The sequence below is a fragment of the Chionomys nivalis genome, chromosome X, assembly GCF_950005125.1.
Source record: "Chionomys nivalis chromosome X, mChiNiv1.1, whole genome shotgun sequence".
Classification (NCBI taxonomy): Eukaryota; Metazoa; Chordata; class Mammalia; order Rodentia; family Cricetidae; genus Chionomys; species Chionomys nivalis.
Window position 1 is genome coordinate 3134319 of NC_080112.1, and position 17556 is coordinate 3151874.

Here is a 17556-nt window from a genome sequence, read left to right on the forward strand (position 1 = left end):
ACCACACAGAAACTATATTATTTAAATCACTGCTTGGCCATTAGGTCTAACTTCCTATTGGTTAACTCTTACATCTTAATTTAACTCATTTCTATTAATCTGTATATCACCACAAGGTTGTGACGTACCAGCAAAGTTTCAGCATGTTTTTCTCTGGCAGCAGATCCATGGCATCTCTCTGACTCTGCTTTCTTCCTCCCAGCATGTCATTTAGTTTTCCCCACCTAGCTCTGTTCCTATAGCTCTGCTATAGGCCCAAAGCAGTTCCTTTATTAGCCAATGAAAGCAACATATAGACAGAAGGACCTCCTACACCCATAAGATACAACAAAAACTATTACATTGAAGTTGGACAAGCCAAAACAAAAGGAAAAGCACCCCAAATACAGGTCCTGTGATTGCCACCTAATCTCTGTGAGTTCATATGAGTTTTTCTCACATTGATTTAGAGGGCTTTGTTCTCTTGGTGACCTACATCTCCCCTGGCTCTTAAAGTCTTTATATCTCCCTTCTGTTGAGTTCCATGAGCTCTGAAAGAGGGATGTCCTCTTTAATGACTAGTCAAGGATTTAGTTGGAGCTTGTAATCAGAAGTAGGGATTTACATTCTCAGTGGGTTTCTTGCTTTAAGAAAGTGACCAGCAGTTGTAGGTCATGTTCTTGTTTTGAACTTTTGTTGTGACACATTAATCTAATAAGATGTTAGAGTTTTGCCAATTAAGTTGAAAGATTTGGTTCATTTAAACAGCAGCCAACTCACAAACATCACCCAGCATGTTTGAGCTGGTAGAAGACTGCTCTAGTTTTTAAAACCTGCCTTTTACTGGAACATAAATTTATGGGTAGTCCAACAGTCTGCCAATATTTAAAGTAGATATATACTCATAGTTTGGGGCCCATTCCTTCTGTGGCACTCTTCCTTCCAGCAGTATTCACACCCAATATTGTAGATTTCCTGCTAACTTGGCCATTAATGTTGTGTATGCCAAGAGAATTCTAGATTTAGAAATCGTGTATAAGAAACTGAGAGGGGGGAAAGGGAGAGAGAGAAAGAAAAGAAAAGAAAGGAAAAGCAAAGCAAACAAGCTGGGGAAATTTCTCACTTAGTAAAGAGTTCACTCCATATGTATGAGGACCTGTTTTAATCCCTTGAACACATGTAAAAAGCTGGGGCTCAGAAAAAAGTTGTATTGAAGTATATGGTTTTATTTTATGGTTATGGTTGTAATGACCTTTAATGTTCATATGAGATCATTCATCAATAAAGACAAAGAATGTTGTTTTTTTACAAGAGCTATAATAGCACAAAGAAGAAAAGTATTGTGCTCAGCCTGTATTGTACATAAGCCAGTGCTGGCAATGTTTTTTTCTAGTAAAATATGTTAGATATATGATTAGATATATGTATCATTATTAATTTTATATCTATTGGTCAGCATGGCAATAATTTTCAGTTATTATCATTTGTCATACTCACTAGTAAGTATTTCTAGTAGACTCCTCTATATCACAGAAAATATTTTGATTAATATTTGCCAGTGGCATTGTTGATCCCCATCAGAATCCTACTGAAACATTACTTCTCTCTTGCTTTTTCTAGGAATATACTATTGATGTATTTTTTAGACAGACATGGCATGATGAAAGACTGAAATTTGATGGACCCATGAAGATCCTTCCGCTGAACAATCTTCTGGCTAGTAAGATATGGACTCCTGACACCTTCTTCCACAATGGCAAGAAATCAGTGGCTCACAATATGACCACACCCAACAAGCTTCTCAGACTGGTAGACAATGGTACCCTCCTCTATACAATGAGGTAAGAGAGTGGTAACCCCCACTCAGAGTATTTTGGACCTAGGACTTTTATTGAAAGTAGAAAGTTTTAGGTTATACACTAAAAATTCCTTTGGTTTATCAACAGACACAAGAATCTTATATTTTAATATATACTCAGTAAAATATACATATATATGAATTCAATAGTTTTATATACATAGTATTCCTTCCCGTTTATAGATTGTATAGTATGTATTTTGAAAAGCATATGTGCTGTGTATTGTACATACATATTGATGCATAAGGACACTTTTAACATATTTATATGTATACACACAAGCATACATATTCTATATTCCATATAGTTACACATACAAACATTCTAAGACACAAAGAAGTGTAATTTTTAGTGTATAAATACGGACATCTTCAGAGACTTATATGTATGAACAGAGGCACATATGTGTTCAAGAACACCTAACTGCATAAACTTACAAAATAATTGAAGTGTCAAAAGCACTATGCTCATTAGAGCATAGTACTTTTAAATGCAGTAGCAAAGCAGCACCATGATTGAGGTATAAAAAGCAAAAGAGATGTTGATAGATATTCTCTAGAACATTTAAAATAAAAAATTGTTATGTATCATTGCCTGGGGTATAGAAGTTTGATATGAGTAAAATTTCCATATAAGTTCATAGTATACATATCATTGAAATATAAAATGTATACCTTTATACCTTCATCCCAATGCATAAAAACTGCATAGCCTTATGTTTCATGCTTATCATTATCATTTGAGTTACTGAATGTTATGGTAGGTAGAGTAAGAATGCCCCCCATATGCTTATATCCTTGAATACTTAAGTCACCAGGGAGTACAACTGTTTGGAAGGATTAGAAGGATTAGGAGGTGTGGCCTTGTTGGAGTAGGTATGACCTTGTTGGAAGAAATGTGTCGCTAGGGATGGGCTTTGGGTTTCAGGTCCATTCTCTGTCTGCTGCCTATGAATCAGCATGGAGCGCTCAACTACTGCTCTAGTGCTATGCATCCTGACATGCTCCCCAGCATGATATTGGGCTAATCTCTAAAAATTTGAGTAAGCCCCCAATTAAATGCTTTCTTTCATAAGAGCTGTCTTGGTCATGGTGTCTCTGCACAGCATAGCAATAGAACAGTGACTAAGACAGATGTCATAGCATTTTGATGTCAAGAAGATTAATTTTGGAAGCATTTGTAATATAATAATCTTCTTTGCTCCAACAAAGAAACACTTTCTTGGTTCTTGTGCTTTCTGTTTGTATTTTTAATAGCTTCACTGTTATAAGTTTTTAATTCCTGAACCCTGTGCCCATATTAATGATTGTCAATTTTGAGTTATTGTGATAACCTGTATCTCTCAGGTAGATGTAAACTTTCAATGTAGATTCATCAAACACTCTACACCTGCTGCTGCAGTAGTCTAAGTGGGTTCTTGTAGTGGCATTTCATTTGAATTTTAATAAATAAAGATTGCCTGAAGATCAAAGAGTAAAACAGCCCCACTGCTCAGCCTTACAGACCAGGTGACACACACCTTTAATTCCAGTAGTCACACTAGTTTGTCATAGAAACCAGGCAGTGCATGCCTTTAATCCCAGCCCTAGAGAGGAATATAAAATGGGAGGAGACAGCTCACAGACACAGTCTCATTCTGAGATTCCTGTAGGCAGAATAGCCATTTTGGGCTGAGGTTGAGATAAGAGCCAGTAGCTGGCTGTTTTACTTTTCTGACCTTCAGGTTGAATCTCAATTTCAGTCTCTTAGTTTTTATTAATTGTGCTACAGGTTCTGTTACCATACAAGCTGGCAACAGCCCTTTATAGTTTATATGTGATGCTACTTTGTAGGTATGAAGAGTGCAAAGGTCATGAGGTCATTCAGACCTTTCAAAGGAAACCAGGAGATATATAGCAAGGTCAAATTCCCTGGGAATCCCTGAGAAGGAGGTATGCGTAGCTGTGGAAGTGAAGCTGAGAATACAGGAACTTAGGCATGCCAGGAAAATGCAATGTCTGCTGAGGAAAAGTGCTGGAAGTTACTAGATCCAGACCAAGGAAGTAACCTTATATACTGTAACTGGGAAGTTAGTAAGATTCAAGGCTGCCTGAGTCCTTTCTGTTCCTGAGATTCTAAACATAGAGGTATAGAATTTAACATACCGAGTTCTGATCTATTCATTTGCTAAATTCCTCCCTTCTCCACTCCATTCCTCCTGTTTTGAAATGGCAATGCTTTACATGTTTCATTGTACATTGAAAGCTTTTTAAAAATATCTTACAGGAGGTCAAAGTTAAGAGTTTGGTCTCTTTCAGTGGTGTTCAAACTGAATGGAAACAATTGATGTGGTTTGGATGGAAGCGAGATGTATAGTGTTAGGTGGAATTATGATCTTGCCATATTTTTCTTTGCAGGCTAGATATGACTTGAGGAGATGTATTTGGGTGTCAAAGTTAACAAGGCATGGACTTGTGATGATGGGTATCTTGGTTGAAATTGAGGAGGGACTAGGAGAGCAGTAAAGCACACCTCTCTGTATGGGCTGAGTATTCTCAAAAAGAAAACAAAAATGAACTAAGGCAAATATTGGTTTCACCAATCCATAAAATGATTGGTATTATAAAAAATCTTGGTACTATAAATGTTGATCGATATGTTAAAAGATTGGATCGCTTTAGTATCAGCGGTGCCCTTTACAGTCATCAGCATCAATATCATATAAACATGGTGCTTGCCAGTGTTCTAGTCACTGAACATTTATAACTACCTTAAGGTCTAGAGACTATTATCTCTACCTTAGAGATGAGGAAGCTGAGAAACTGGAGAAAAATGGGGATGTATAATGCTTATCCAGTAGTTATAAAGGTCAGGTTCTATTTGCTATAAATGGGGAGTCTAGCACATATTTGTCAGATAGCAGAAAAGAGCAGATAGGTAAACACTGAGGACAATGCAGAAATAACATTTTTGTGACAGAGAAAAGCACATGGGTTTGCATCAAAAATACAGTTAGGTTTTTTTCACTATATGTGAAATATATATGCTTAAAAGGAGGTAGGGCAAATAAGACAGGTGGGATATACGAATGCACATGATGTAAAAGAAGAATTGGAAATAACTAGAACATCAGAATAGGAATAGATAGAAGAGAGTCACAACTCTAATAAGGCGAGGAAGGAAAAGAGTTTGTTAGTACATTGTATTTAAATCCATCGTGGAAAGGACAGAGTAGACTATATGTGAGCAGAAGACAAGATAATGAAATGAGGTAGAAAGAATGATAAACTGGGTATGTGCGTTGTTAAAAATGTGAATAAGAGAACCTAAAAGGAGAAGAGAGTGATGAAAATAGCAAAGGAGAATATGAGCAGTGAAAGAAAAAAGGGGTTTGGGGCCTAGAGAGATGTTTCAGTTGTTAAGATTGCTTTCTGCTCTTGTAAAGGATTTCAATTCGGTTTCTAGGACCCCTATCTGGCAGCCTGCAATTGCCTATAGCTTCAGAACGTCTGACACCCTCTTCTGGCCCCTACCAGTACTGCACTCAAATGTTCCTCTCTCCCAGTCTCTCTCCTCTCCTCTCTCTTTCACACACACATACATAAATAAAAATAAAACTTATAAAAAGAAATATTAGATAAATTAGATAATACAACTTGAGATTTAGAGGAGAGGGAGGCAGAAAAGAAAAGGGAGAATGTAAAAACTGAACTATGAAGCAAGAACATGATGATGTATCTTGAGAAGTGCCAAAGGTGAAGCAAAGCAAATGATTAGTCACCAGAAAGAAGACGATTGCTATTGAGGTCTCTGTGCTCCGAATCAGATGAGAAAGTAAGGATTTATGAGCTTTGTGTATAGGCAGAATGCCTTTATGCTTATTTTGAAGTATGGTATCCAAGCAGAACAGAAGTACAGAAGGTTGATTAAACCATTATTTTCCTAGCACAGCAGAGTACACCTTAGATCCCAGAACGTGGGTGGGAAGGTGGGCAGAGGCCCAAAACTCGGAGATAAAATCTTGGCTCTTTTTATGGCTCCACAAGTGAGTCATCTAGTGACCTTCACAAGTCACAAGCTGTTTCTTTTCTTCAGTTCTTCATTTAATAACACTAGCTGCGCCTGCCTTGCAACAACACAGAAAAGAGAAATTGAAAAAGGCCCGCAGATCATCTAGACGTTCTCAGAAAGACTCATTCTGTAGCACTCTTATTTATTGTTATTATTATTCTCATTCTGTAGCACTGTTGTTATTACAACCACATGTGGTGACCTGGCATCCTGCCAGGGCTATCTTCTCTGGTAACTAAATCATTCAAAGCATGTGTGTGCCCAAGGCAATTAAAACTAGTCTGAACTCTGTAGACAAGTAATAGTGGCATATAATGTTTATTTCCTTTATTTTGGACTCCATGAGTAAACTTCAGAGGATAGCTCCTTGGAAAAATTGAACCAGGTCTCTCATGAGTATATAACTGGGACAGTTGGGGAACTTTGCCATACCTCATCTTGGAACTTCAGGATGACCAGGAAATGCAGGCTGAGCCCTATTACCCTCAGCAGCACATATACTAAAATTGGAACAACACAGAAATTTCACAGAACTAGCTCAACATGATATACGCATTTATAAACTATTCTAAACTGCCCAAGATAGAGTAGTGAACCCTTTCTTTATAAATGATATAATAATATTTATTGATATAATAATGTTATTAATGATGACACAAAGGATAAACATGTAATGTTAATATTAACTGATAACAATAATATAGTAAGAATCCTATTGAGCTTCTGAATAGGTTGGAAAATACTCATAAAATTTAACTAGATTTTATTCCATTGAATCATCTGCCTAACAACATATTTATAAGAACTTAGTATGTGTAAGACTCTGAGATGTACCACACTATAGAGATAAGTAAGGAATCACTTACCTCTTAAAGACTTCATAGTATTGTATGGGCTGGAAAGATGGCTTTGGTTGCCATCTTTGGAAAGAGCACTGGTTGCCCTTCCAAAGGATGCTGATTCAATTCCTAGCACCCACATGGCAGCTCACAAATGTATGTAGCTCCAGTTGCAGGGCACCCAAGAACCTCATACAGACATACAATGCCAGCAAAACATCAATGCACATAAATTCTTTTAAAAAAGGCTTTATAGCATTGTAGTTAAGGAGGTATGTACAGTAATACAAAATCCCTTCACAGGGAGATGTACAAAATATCATGGAATCATGGGATAAGAAGAAAATAAAATAATACCCAAGCATCAAAAAGCAAACTAAACAAAAATGTGATGCAGAGGCCATGGAAGAATACTGCTTACTGGTTTGATCTTCAAGACTTGGGTAGCCTGATTTCTTTCTTATACATGCTCAGGCCACCTACCCAGGTGTGGCACCAGTCAATGGGCTAATTAAGAAAATATATCACAGGTTTGACTACAGACTAATCTGGAGGGGCTATTTTTTCAACTGAGTTCCTTATTCCCAAAAGACTCTAGCATGTGTCAAGACAATATAAAACTACCCAGCATAGTAAGAATCTAGCAGGTACAACAAAATTGCCCCCCTGACACATCTACCATAATTCCCACGAGAAACTGCATTTTATTTTGAGATAAGATTTCACTATATCGCACTAGATGGTCTGTAGCTCACTATGTAGACCAAACTGGTCCTTAACTCCAACTGATACACTGACCTCTGCCCTCCAGTGGTTAAATTAAAGACATACATCACTGTAAGAACCTACTTTTAAACTTAGTTCTAAGAGATGGGTAATAGTAAACTATATTCAGGGACAAGGAAAACAAGTAGTAAAGAAAGGGTATAGTAGGTCTGTAGACCTGTAATATAAGGGAGTGAGGTAGTGGTAACACACTGAAGATCAGTATAAGAGAACCAGAGAACAGTTAGGTAAGTGGTCTGTCTTGGGGAAAGGCACCTACAAGACATGTTGACAGAATGATCATGGTGATTCATGGAAAAGCAGGCAGAGGAAGAAATCAAACAGATTTACACTTTAGATAGAACATTCTGAGAACATGAACAAGACAGATTGAAATGAGGGAAAGATGATGAAGAAGGCGCTTAATAAGGAAGCTACTGTAGTACTCATCAATAACAGATAATTTCTGAGAATTGCCGAGTACTGAATGTCTACTATGTGCCAGGCACTTACTTATATTATTTTAAATCTTAGCAGTAACTCTTCAATATATATGCCTATAGATATTTATTATGATATTATGATATATCATATATATATTATGATTATATTATATATCATATATATAATGAAGCCTAAAATATACAATTGAGTTTCCCATGATTGTTTGCCATTATTTGGTATATGTAGACAGAGGCTGCTCTTTTGTTTTCCCACCTCCCAAACCTGAATAATCACACAGAAACTGTATCAATTACAACATGGCTTGACCAATGACTCAGGTGTATTCCCAGCTAGCTCTTACATCTTGAATTAACCCATTTCTATTAAATTCTGTGTTGCCATGAGGCTGTGGCTTACTGGGTAAATTTCCGGCATCTTCCTCCTTCAGCAACTATGTGGCGTCTCCCTGACTCTGCCTACTTTCTCTCTATATCTCTGTTCAGATTTCCTGCCTGGCTTTGCTCTGCTGAAACAGCTTTATTCATAAACCAATAGTAATAAAATATTCACAGCATACAAGTCTATATAGCTTCAAGCTACTTTTATTCTAGCAAATAAAGTTTTGATGTAGTATATTCTAAAAGTTTCATTCCCAGGGCTTGATGCCTGGTCAGAGGGTTGTATGAATTTATAACCAAAGAAGACTTCTAGGAAAACGCAAATATTTACAGCTAGGAAGCCTACAGGGGACCAACAGTTTTATAGTTTGGTATGTTTGTGGGTCCCCTAGCAGTGGGACCAGAGTCTGTCCCTGATGTATGAGCTAGCTTTTTGGAACCTATTCCAGATGCAGGGATGCCTCCCCCAGCCTTGATGCAGGAGGAGGAGGTTGGTCCTGCCTCATCATGATATGACATGCTTTGTTAACTCCCATGGGAGGCCTGCCCCTTTCTGAATGGAGGATGAGTGGATGGGGAGATAGATGGGAGGAGGGGGAGGGAACAGAAAGAAAGGTGAGGGAGAAAATTGTGGTTGGTATATAAAATAAATGAAGAAATTAAGTAAAAAAAAATAAGTGACAAATGATCCAATTGTTAAAATTCCCATTGAGTGCCAAAGAGAAATGTGCTTTTGGATAATAACAGTAATAGAAAAGGGTAGAGGTTAGGAAAAAAGAAAGGGAATGGGGAAAACAATGTAATTACATTTTAATTTCAAAAATAAAAGATAAATAAACAAAAAGGGCAGAGAGAATATAGCCAAATTATGTTACTATTTGGAAGGTTTCATTTTTATGAGATACAGAGTACCTTTGTCCTATAATTATAGGGAAATATTGTAAGAGATGTTTTAGACATAGCTACACATTCCTATAATTCCAGCACTTGGGTATTAGAACTTCAAGGCCAGCTTTGATGATATAGTGAAACTGTTGTTTATTTTGTTTTGTTTTTAATAATGTGGCTAGAGAGCTGACTCAGAAGCTAAGAGCACTTGCTGCTCTTCCAGAAGGCCTAAATTCAATTTCCAGCAATCATATGCTGGTCAAAACTATCTGTAACTCCAGTCCCATGGGATCCAATACACTCTTCTGGCCTCTTTGGACACCAGACATACATGTGGAACATAACATATTTGCCGGTAAAATACCAATACACATAAAATAAAAATTTAAAAATAAGAGGGAAACAAATGTGAGTGGCATGATGAGATCCTTTGTGCTAACACAAACAGCTAACCCCCAAAATGTATGAAAGTTCAAATGTGATCAATGGGATAGAAATGTATTTCTTGTTTTTTTGTTTTTTTTTGTTTTTTTTTTTCAAGTTTAAAGCAGATATTCTTCATTGACAGCAGGCTCATTCAGAAGTGATGGGTTCAAGGACCCAAAGCCCACTCATCTTGTGGCTCTACCATATTAAACACATAATTTCTAACAGCAGCGGCTTGTTTGTGTGAAGTGAGTCAGAGAGGAAGGACAGAGATGGGTATGTGGGAGGTGACTGTGAGTTCATTAGGCTTTGAGAGCACAGTCATTTCTGGTAGCTTGCTTTTATGAAATGGGTTATTTGTATATGCTTTACTAGCAAACCAAGCTGGGAAAATAAATACTGCTGTGTGCAAAAAGAATTCCAGATTTGTTTCAAAATTAAAACATCTGGTTGTATTCTTGAAGGATCAATTGACAATGGGCATACTAGTTAGTGGAACATTCATGGTCCTCAGAATGACAAAGTCCCGGACAAAAATAGGGGAGATTCAGAATAGTAAAGCAAACCAAGAGTGAGAGAGATTTTCTTTAGAACTTAGAGGCCAAGTACAGTTTGAAAAGGAACATTTAAAATGTATATGATATATTTTCCTGGACACTGAATAGATTGCAGTCCTACTAATAAGAATAATAAAAACAAACTCTTTACATTTTAGAGAAAAATTCAATATTTAGCTAACAAGAGCAGAAGGCTGTAAATTTGTACTTCTTGTGTATTTTCAATGTGCCAGATACTGCATGAGGTGCTTTATACATATTTGTATCACTCAATCTTAATAACGATTTCCATGGACATTTAGTGCTGAGTCATTTAGTGTAGCATTATGATTCTGATTAAGGAAATGGATTGTGTAGTAAGGTGATTCCTAGGCCGTTCTCTGTTAAACGATATGACGTATAGTGTTATCTGGCCTTCAAAGCCATTGCCAGCAGTAAATGTGATAATGTGTGAGATCTATGTGATACATCCTGGCATGTGGCTGCTCTCTCTAGAGCTTTTAAGAAACTGGAATTTCACTGGACCAAAGTTACAAACCTAAAAGAAGAGCTATACAGAAACTTAGCTCACAGTTGAAGGAAGTTTTCTTGCTCACACTACGATGCACCACTTCTTGCAAGACAGTAATGCTTGGGGACCATTTTAAAGTAATGAATGTGAACTGGACATGATGAGATGCATTGGGAAGTGCAGGTCTGGAAACCAGGAGAATTTTCACACAGTGAGGGTTTGTAAAACAGAATGCATTGTACAAAATGTCCTTTACGTGTTGTGCTATGCCATAATAGTGTCCTATATTTAGCTGAAAAACAAAGGAAACAGTCACAGCTATCTCCACGTTGAGTCATCAAGAGAAAAGTGATGTTTTAAACCAACTGAGAGATGATATCTGTCATGCTGAGATTATGATTTCTTCTTTCATACCTTAATTGTATGATTGGGTCAGTCTTGCTCGTGTACTTGGAATGTATTAAAGATAGATTGTTTGAATGTTAAAAACTGCTTCTTGCCATGAACTTTCTACCTTAAACTTTAAGGCAATGCTCCTCTCTTCCTAGTTTAGATGCTAATACATCACACTTGAATTTTCATTATATAACCTTAAATAACCAGGAACCAGAGAAGGTATTTGGGTAAGAATTTTAATAGTATAGGATTCAATGTAATCAGGACAAGCCAATATTGCTAGCTTTCTTTCACACAGTTCTTTTGGGATAGCTTTTGCTCCTGTGGATTCTCCCTGCAGTTCCTTATGCTCTGAAGCACATTTAGAGAGTTTAAACAGCAGCAAGAAACATAGAAGAGATTGAGTGTCTCATTTGGGCATCTGGGGAGACTTAGAACAAGGCAAGACAGAATAGCTAGTAGAATATTCTTCAGTCAGTCACAAATGATGCTGTGTGCTGAATGCACCTATACATCAAGAAATACAAATCAATGATTTGCTATGTGTTAACCAGTAACCTAGGCATAGGTTATCATAACAAACGAAAATCTTCTTCAGAAGTCAGGCACACAGACACTTAAAACCTAAATGTCAAGGATTGTAATATTTGTACCAAGTGCTCTAGGTTTTCTTAGAACTGGAGAAAATCATAATGTCCATATTATATTAACAAAGCATCTTGGCATAGGTAGTTTCTAACCACAGATTAGAAGAAGATGTGTTATACATAGAAAAAACAGGCATTCAGGCAAGGAACAAAGATGGATGCAGATTCTTCTGTGAAATCTCAAATATTTGTCAATGAACGGAGAGTGAGGGAAAGTAGGATCGTCAAAAAATGAGGATGGAGTTATACCTCTGAGGTAATTGTTAAGCTCACTTGTCCCTTCTGAAGACTACAGCGATAAGGTGATGGCCTTCCTTCCTGTGCACTGAGTCTCCTGTCTCTAGCTTGAGGATTTAATGGTTAGTCTGCAGACAAGTGGAATTCTGGTGACTAATGCACAGCTTGGTTTGGGTGTTTGGGAGTGACTCATCCTGGACAGATAATGGCTATTAGTGATTTACTAGCCTTTCTTTTGCACCATAAATTCCAGATCCTGTCCTTTACTCCATGATTACAGAAATAGTCTGCCTGGCATCTCTTTCTAGATAGTGTTGTCCATCCTTTAACTTTTAGAAATAACATCCCTCTGAGCACAGAGCACACTACTCCACTTCCAAAAGGCCTAGTTGACAGATTGTCTACAGTGGGGCTCACACTGAACTCCAAAGACTCTGTTAACCTATGGACTTTAAACTGGGAACTCCTATGTTCCCATCCCTTAGCAGCACTGTCTCCTGGTCAAACAGCCAGAACACACAAATGCATCCAATATTCTTTAGTCTTTGGAACTCTAGTCATCCCACAACATTTTCCACTTGAATTTTCTCTGGGGTTTCCCCTAGTTTGTGTCTCCACTTAGCAAAATTCTAGGAATCATTTAATGTTTTTCCTGTAGCAGCTATAATCTAGTTGATCCATTTGCATTTAAATTAATTCTATAGTTTAAATAAAGAGTATGTAAATTAGGTCATCATACACAGTTTAAGATATAAAAATGCTATGGTTAGTTCTAAGGCATATATAATTAATACTATATAATGAATACTACATGTTGTAGTATAAGGGACATACTGAAAGTGGCAAATGGCTTAGGAAAGCAAGAGTTATTATCAAGAGAGGACGAGAAACCTCATTTTCCAGAGGATCCATGTACTTGTGCCAAGGGCAAATGAGCAGTCTTAATTGGCTCAGCTAGAACAAAAATGTTGTTGTGGGTAATCTATAGGCAGCCAAATTTATTGTTCAGTGTTCTGAAGAAGTAGAAATCCAGATCAAGGTTTCACCAGATTCATTGTCTGGCCTAAGTATCCACTTATAAGATAATGTCTTCTTACTTTGTCCCTACCTAACTGTGGTTACTAAAAAAGTTCATTCAGTACTTTTTTTATAAAGACTAATTCCCTGAGGGGTAGAGCCCCTATGACCTAATCACTCCTGAAAGGTCCCACCACTAAACATTATCTCCTTGAGAAGTTTAAATATATGAATTTCAAGAGGAAAAGAATGAATTCTGAAACTAGATTCTATAACTTTGGGACTTGGCTATTTTCTCACTTTGTTAAAACTTTTGAATAAATTTCAATCGAAAATCAAATGGTTTACCCATGGTATTCAATCTAGTCCAAGAGACAAGATATATGCATCTATCCTCAAATCCTAACAAAATCCAAAGCACAGTATGATAAATCCAAGGGAAATACATGGTTTTTGCATGAATGGTATAGTAAAAAGAAAAAATCTAGCAAATGCCATAATAAGAATGATATTTTATAGTTGTATTCATTTTGAAACTGTATTTCCAGGGAGGATGCAATCGGGATACTAAATAAACAAGTTATTACTTCATCTTAGTTCACAAGAAATTGAAAAGAAATAGTTCTTGGTGATGTTAAGTCGAGAGCAGGGACTCTTAGCTCAGTGATATGCCCTAGTATTACTACTAGAATAATAACTAAAATTGCCATATTGTGTCTCTTCCTTATTCCCCAACTCTATTCTCCTTTTCACTTTGAGATTCTGATACATATATCTTCTGTGCGATGTGTAAGCTTCCTCAGGCTGTATGAAATGGTTGAAGTGTTTAATATCACTCATATCTTGAGTTTGTAGAAATGCATTAAGCCAGTGGAGTGAATCTTCATCTTTAAATTCAAATTCTTCTGAATCTATGTTTTTTTCTTCCTAATAAAACCCAGTCCTAGAGCTTTAACTAGTATATGTAAATATGCTAGTGAAAAGAGGACCTTCTACCCTTCTAGCTGGCACAACTGGGTCTTAAGTCTGGAGGTCTAATTTTGTAAATTTACAAATACAACTTTTTGTATCTGTGCCATATAAAATCATGTTTTTAATGTAGGCATACAGTGAGAACTGGTTAAATCAAGATAATTAACAAATGTCTTACCTCTCTTATTTTATTGTGAAAGTACTGATTCTACTTGGCAACTTTCAATTTTGTATTAACTGGTTAATCTTAGCAATATGATTTTAATGCTTTATTTACTATTTAAAGTGTGTGTGTGTGCATGCAAATGCACATGTGGAGAAGAGTATACAAGAGAAGCAGATGTGCCACAGCTTGCATGTGGAATTCAGAGGACAAACCTATGCATTCCAGTGACTGAACTCAGGTCGCCTGTCTTTTGTTAAAGCCATCCCTCGATTCCTATTGTGATATTAATTTGCATGCCATTGATTAATGATATGGAACAGCTTCTCTTACACATGTTGGCTTTTTTTTTGAGAAACATATATTTGGATCAATTGATCTTTAGTAGATCATATTTTCTTGCTATTGAGTTGGCTTGGTTCATTTTATTCTTGGATATCAATCCATTGTAAGATGTATGTTTCTAGAGACTTTCCTTCATTCTATATGCTATCTCTTTATTGTGATTGTTTCTTTTACTGTTCAGTAGCTTTTTAATTTATTGTAGGCCAATTAATCTGTTTTTGATTTTTACCTATGCTTTTGAAGCCATGTCCAAATATTTACTGTACGGAATAGTGCCATGAAACTTTCCTCAGTGTTTTCTTCCAGCAGCCAAGAGTTTTAGGTACTATGCTTAATTAAGGTTTTAATAAGATTTGACTTTATGTTTGTAAGTTGTACAAATAAGAATCTCACTTAATTTTTCTGTGTATGAATGTACAGTTTTCATAATACCATTTGCTAAGGAGAATGTTATTTATCCTTTGTGTGTTCTTGGCATCTTTGTTGAAAATCAATTGACTGTGAATATATGAATTTATTTCTGTGCTCTCTATTTTGTCCCATTTGTCTATGCATCTATTTTTAAGTGAGTGCCATGCTCTTTTATTAGCAAATGTTTGTGTTATATTCGAAGCCAGGTAGCATAATGTCTCTAGCTCTGCTGTTTGTACTACTCAAGACAATAACACTAATCGGAATTTTAAGGCTGTTTTTGAAAAAAATATTATTGGTGTTTTGAGAGCACTTTTTGCTGAATATAGAGGTCATTTTGAGTAGCATTTTTGCAGTATTAACTATTTTGAGTAGTAATTTTAGCCATATTCTCTCAATGTATGAACTGGGGATATATTTTCAATTATCTTTACTGTTTTCAATCTCTTTCATTGTTATTCTATAGTTTTAGTGTGTATATTAGTCAGGGTTCTCTAGAGTATCAAACTTACAAAATGAATAAGTCTCTGTTCTCTGTGTCTGTCTGTCTGTCTGTCTCTCTCTCTCTGTCTCTCTCTGTCTCTCTCTGTCTCTCTCTGTCTCTCTCTGTCTCTGTCTCTCTGTCTCTCTCTCTCTCTCTCTCTCTCTCTCTCTCTATATATATATATATATATATATGAATTATTAGAATGACTTACAGCCTGTGGTTCAGCTAATTCAACAATGGTTGCCTATATTTGGAAGGACCAAGGATCCTTGTTAAGCCCACAAGGCTGGATGTCTCAGATGGTCCTTAGTATACATTGGAATCCCTAAGAAGTAGGTTCTAATGCTAATGAAGAGATGGTTGCTAGTGAGGTGTGAGAAAGCAGGCAAAGTGCAAAAATTTAATTTTTCAATGTTCCTATATAGGCTTCCAGCAGAAGCCATGGCTCTCAGATTAGAGGTGGGTCTTTCTACCTCAATAGATTTTTACTAAAGGTGTGCCATCTCAAATGTCTGAATTACAAATGGGTCTTCTCACTCATTAATCACCCCAACCCCTCAGACTCTCCTCAGTCTCCACTAATCCTTCTCTACTTTGCTGTAAGTTATTTATTCCCACACATTAAAGAATATGCATTACTAATCTTTCTGTGTTTGACTTATTTTTCCTAACTGGATGTTCTCTAATTCTACCTATTTTCCTGAAAATGACAGGATTAATTCTTCTTTTGTCTTTGAGCACTCTATTGTGTGTTTAAAGCAGTTTTCCTTGTCATTTTCTCCATTTGTGGACATCTAGATTGATTATGTAACTTGGATATTGGGACTAGTGTCATGACATTGCCCAAAATGTGTATGCAGATACCTCTTTGGTGTGCTGCTTTCATTTTTAAAGCTGAATGTTCAGAACAGGTATAATGACTCATATAATAGTTATATTTTTAATTTTTAAAGAACCTTTCCACTGTTTATGATAATGGTTGTTCTTTATGTAACCTATGTAATTTATGTTCTTTTTTTTTTTTTTTTTTTTTTTTTTTCTTTTTCGAGACAGGGTTTCTCTGTGGTTTTTTGGAGCCTGTCCTGGAACTAGCTCTGTAGACCAGGCTGGTCTCGAACTCACAGAGATCCGCCTGCCTCTGCCTCCCGAGTGCTGGGATTAAAGGCGTGCGCCACCACGCCCGGCGTAATTTATGTTCTTTATGCAACTTCTGTTCTTCCAACAGTGGATCCAAATCCCATTTTCTAGCTCCTCACCAGCATTTATCATTTTACTATTTTTGTTTTTGTCTTGAATTTGTAGAGCACTTTGATAAGAGTGACATCTTAATGACATACACAGAATGTATGTGCTTGTCACCTCAAATGAAGTCAGTTTTGATTTTTATTTTCCAATTTTTATCTCCAGCTGTTTACATTGCTTACTTTTTCGATAGATTCTTAAAACACAATTTATAAGTCAGGCAATTCATTTTCTTAAAGTGCACGATTAAGTAGTATTTAACTATATTTACAGTTGAATATCAACACTGGAAACCCCACACCCACAGTTCTTTCCTTCTTGGAATTGCTAAAATCTCCAATAAAAACCGAACAAAAATGAGCAGACAGTTTTTCTGAGCTTCAGGCTGAGCAATTTAGTCTTTTGCTATTAAGTGCAATGCTAGCTTTTTTTTGTACATGCCATTTATCACTTGAGAAAATTGCCTTTTTATTTCCAGATTTTGAGAGTTTTAAATATAATGATGGGTGTTGGATTTCATCCCCTTGCTTTTGCCCTTGTCTTAGTTTAATTTATTCTTGCACAGCTACCAGAATGATCCTAAACCATTAGTGAAATTGAGTCACATTCACAATGAACCTCTTAAAATTCATCCATATTTCACCGGGTGTAAACCAAATGTCCTAGAAGGCAGTACATGATCCAGCCCATGCCCCACACTTTCTTCTCAGAACTTATATTCTATTAATCTCTCCCCTCAATCTCTCCAATATATCTGTAGAAGCCTTCTTGCTATTCCTGGAAGCAAACACAGTTCTGCCTGAGAGCTGCTGCATTTGCTCTCTTCCCACTTTCACTGTTTATTTCCTCCATTTCTTACTCACATGCCACCTACTCAATATTTCTCTTCCCCAAATACCCTATGGGAATTTTAATTTAGGTCC

The 17556-nt window shown here is 36.5% G+C and overlaps 1 protein-coding gene across 2 annotated transcripts in view; it reads left to right on the plus strand.

The window, feature by feature from the left end:
- The window catches only part of Gabra3 (gamma-aminobutyric acid type A receptor subunit alpha3), a 229202-nt gene that overhangs the window by 141082 nt on the left and 70564 nt on the right, over positions 1 to 17556 (plus strand). For both annotated transcript variants that reach the window (XM_057760166.1, XM_057760165.1), the window contains exon 5: positions 1600 to 1820. In XM_057760166.1, the coding sequence (XP_057616149.1) occupies positions 1600 to 1820 (221 nt within the window). The remainder of the gene's footprint in view (positions 1 to 1599; positions 1821 to 17556) is intronic.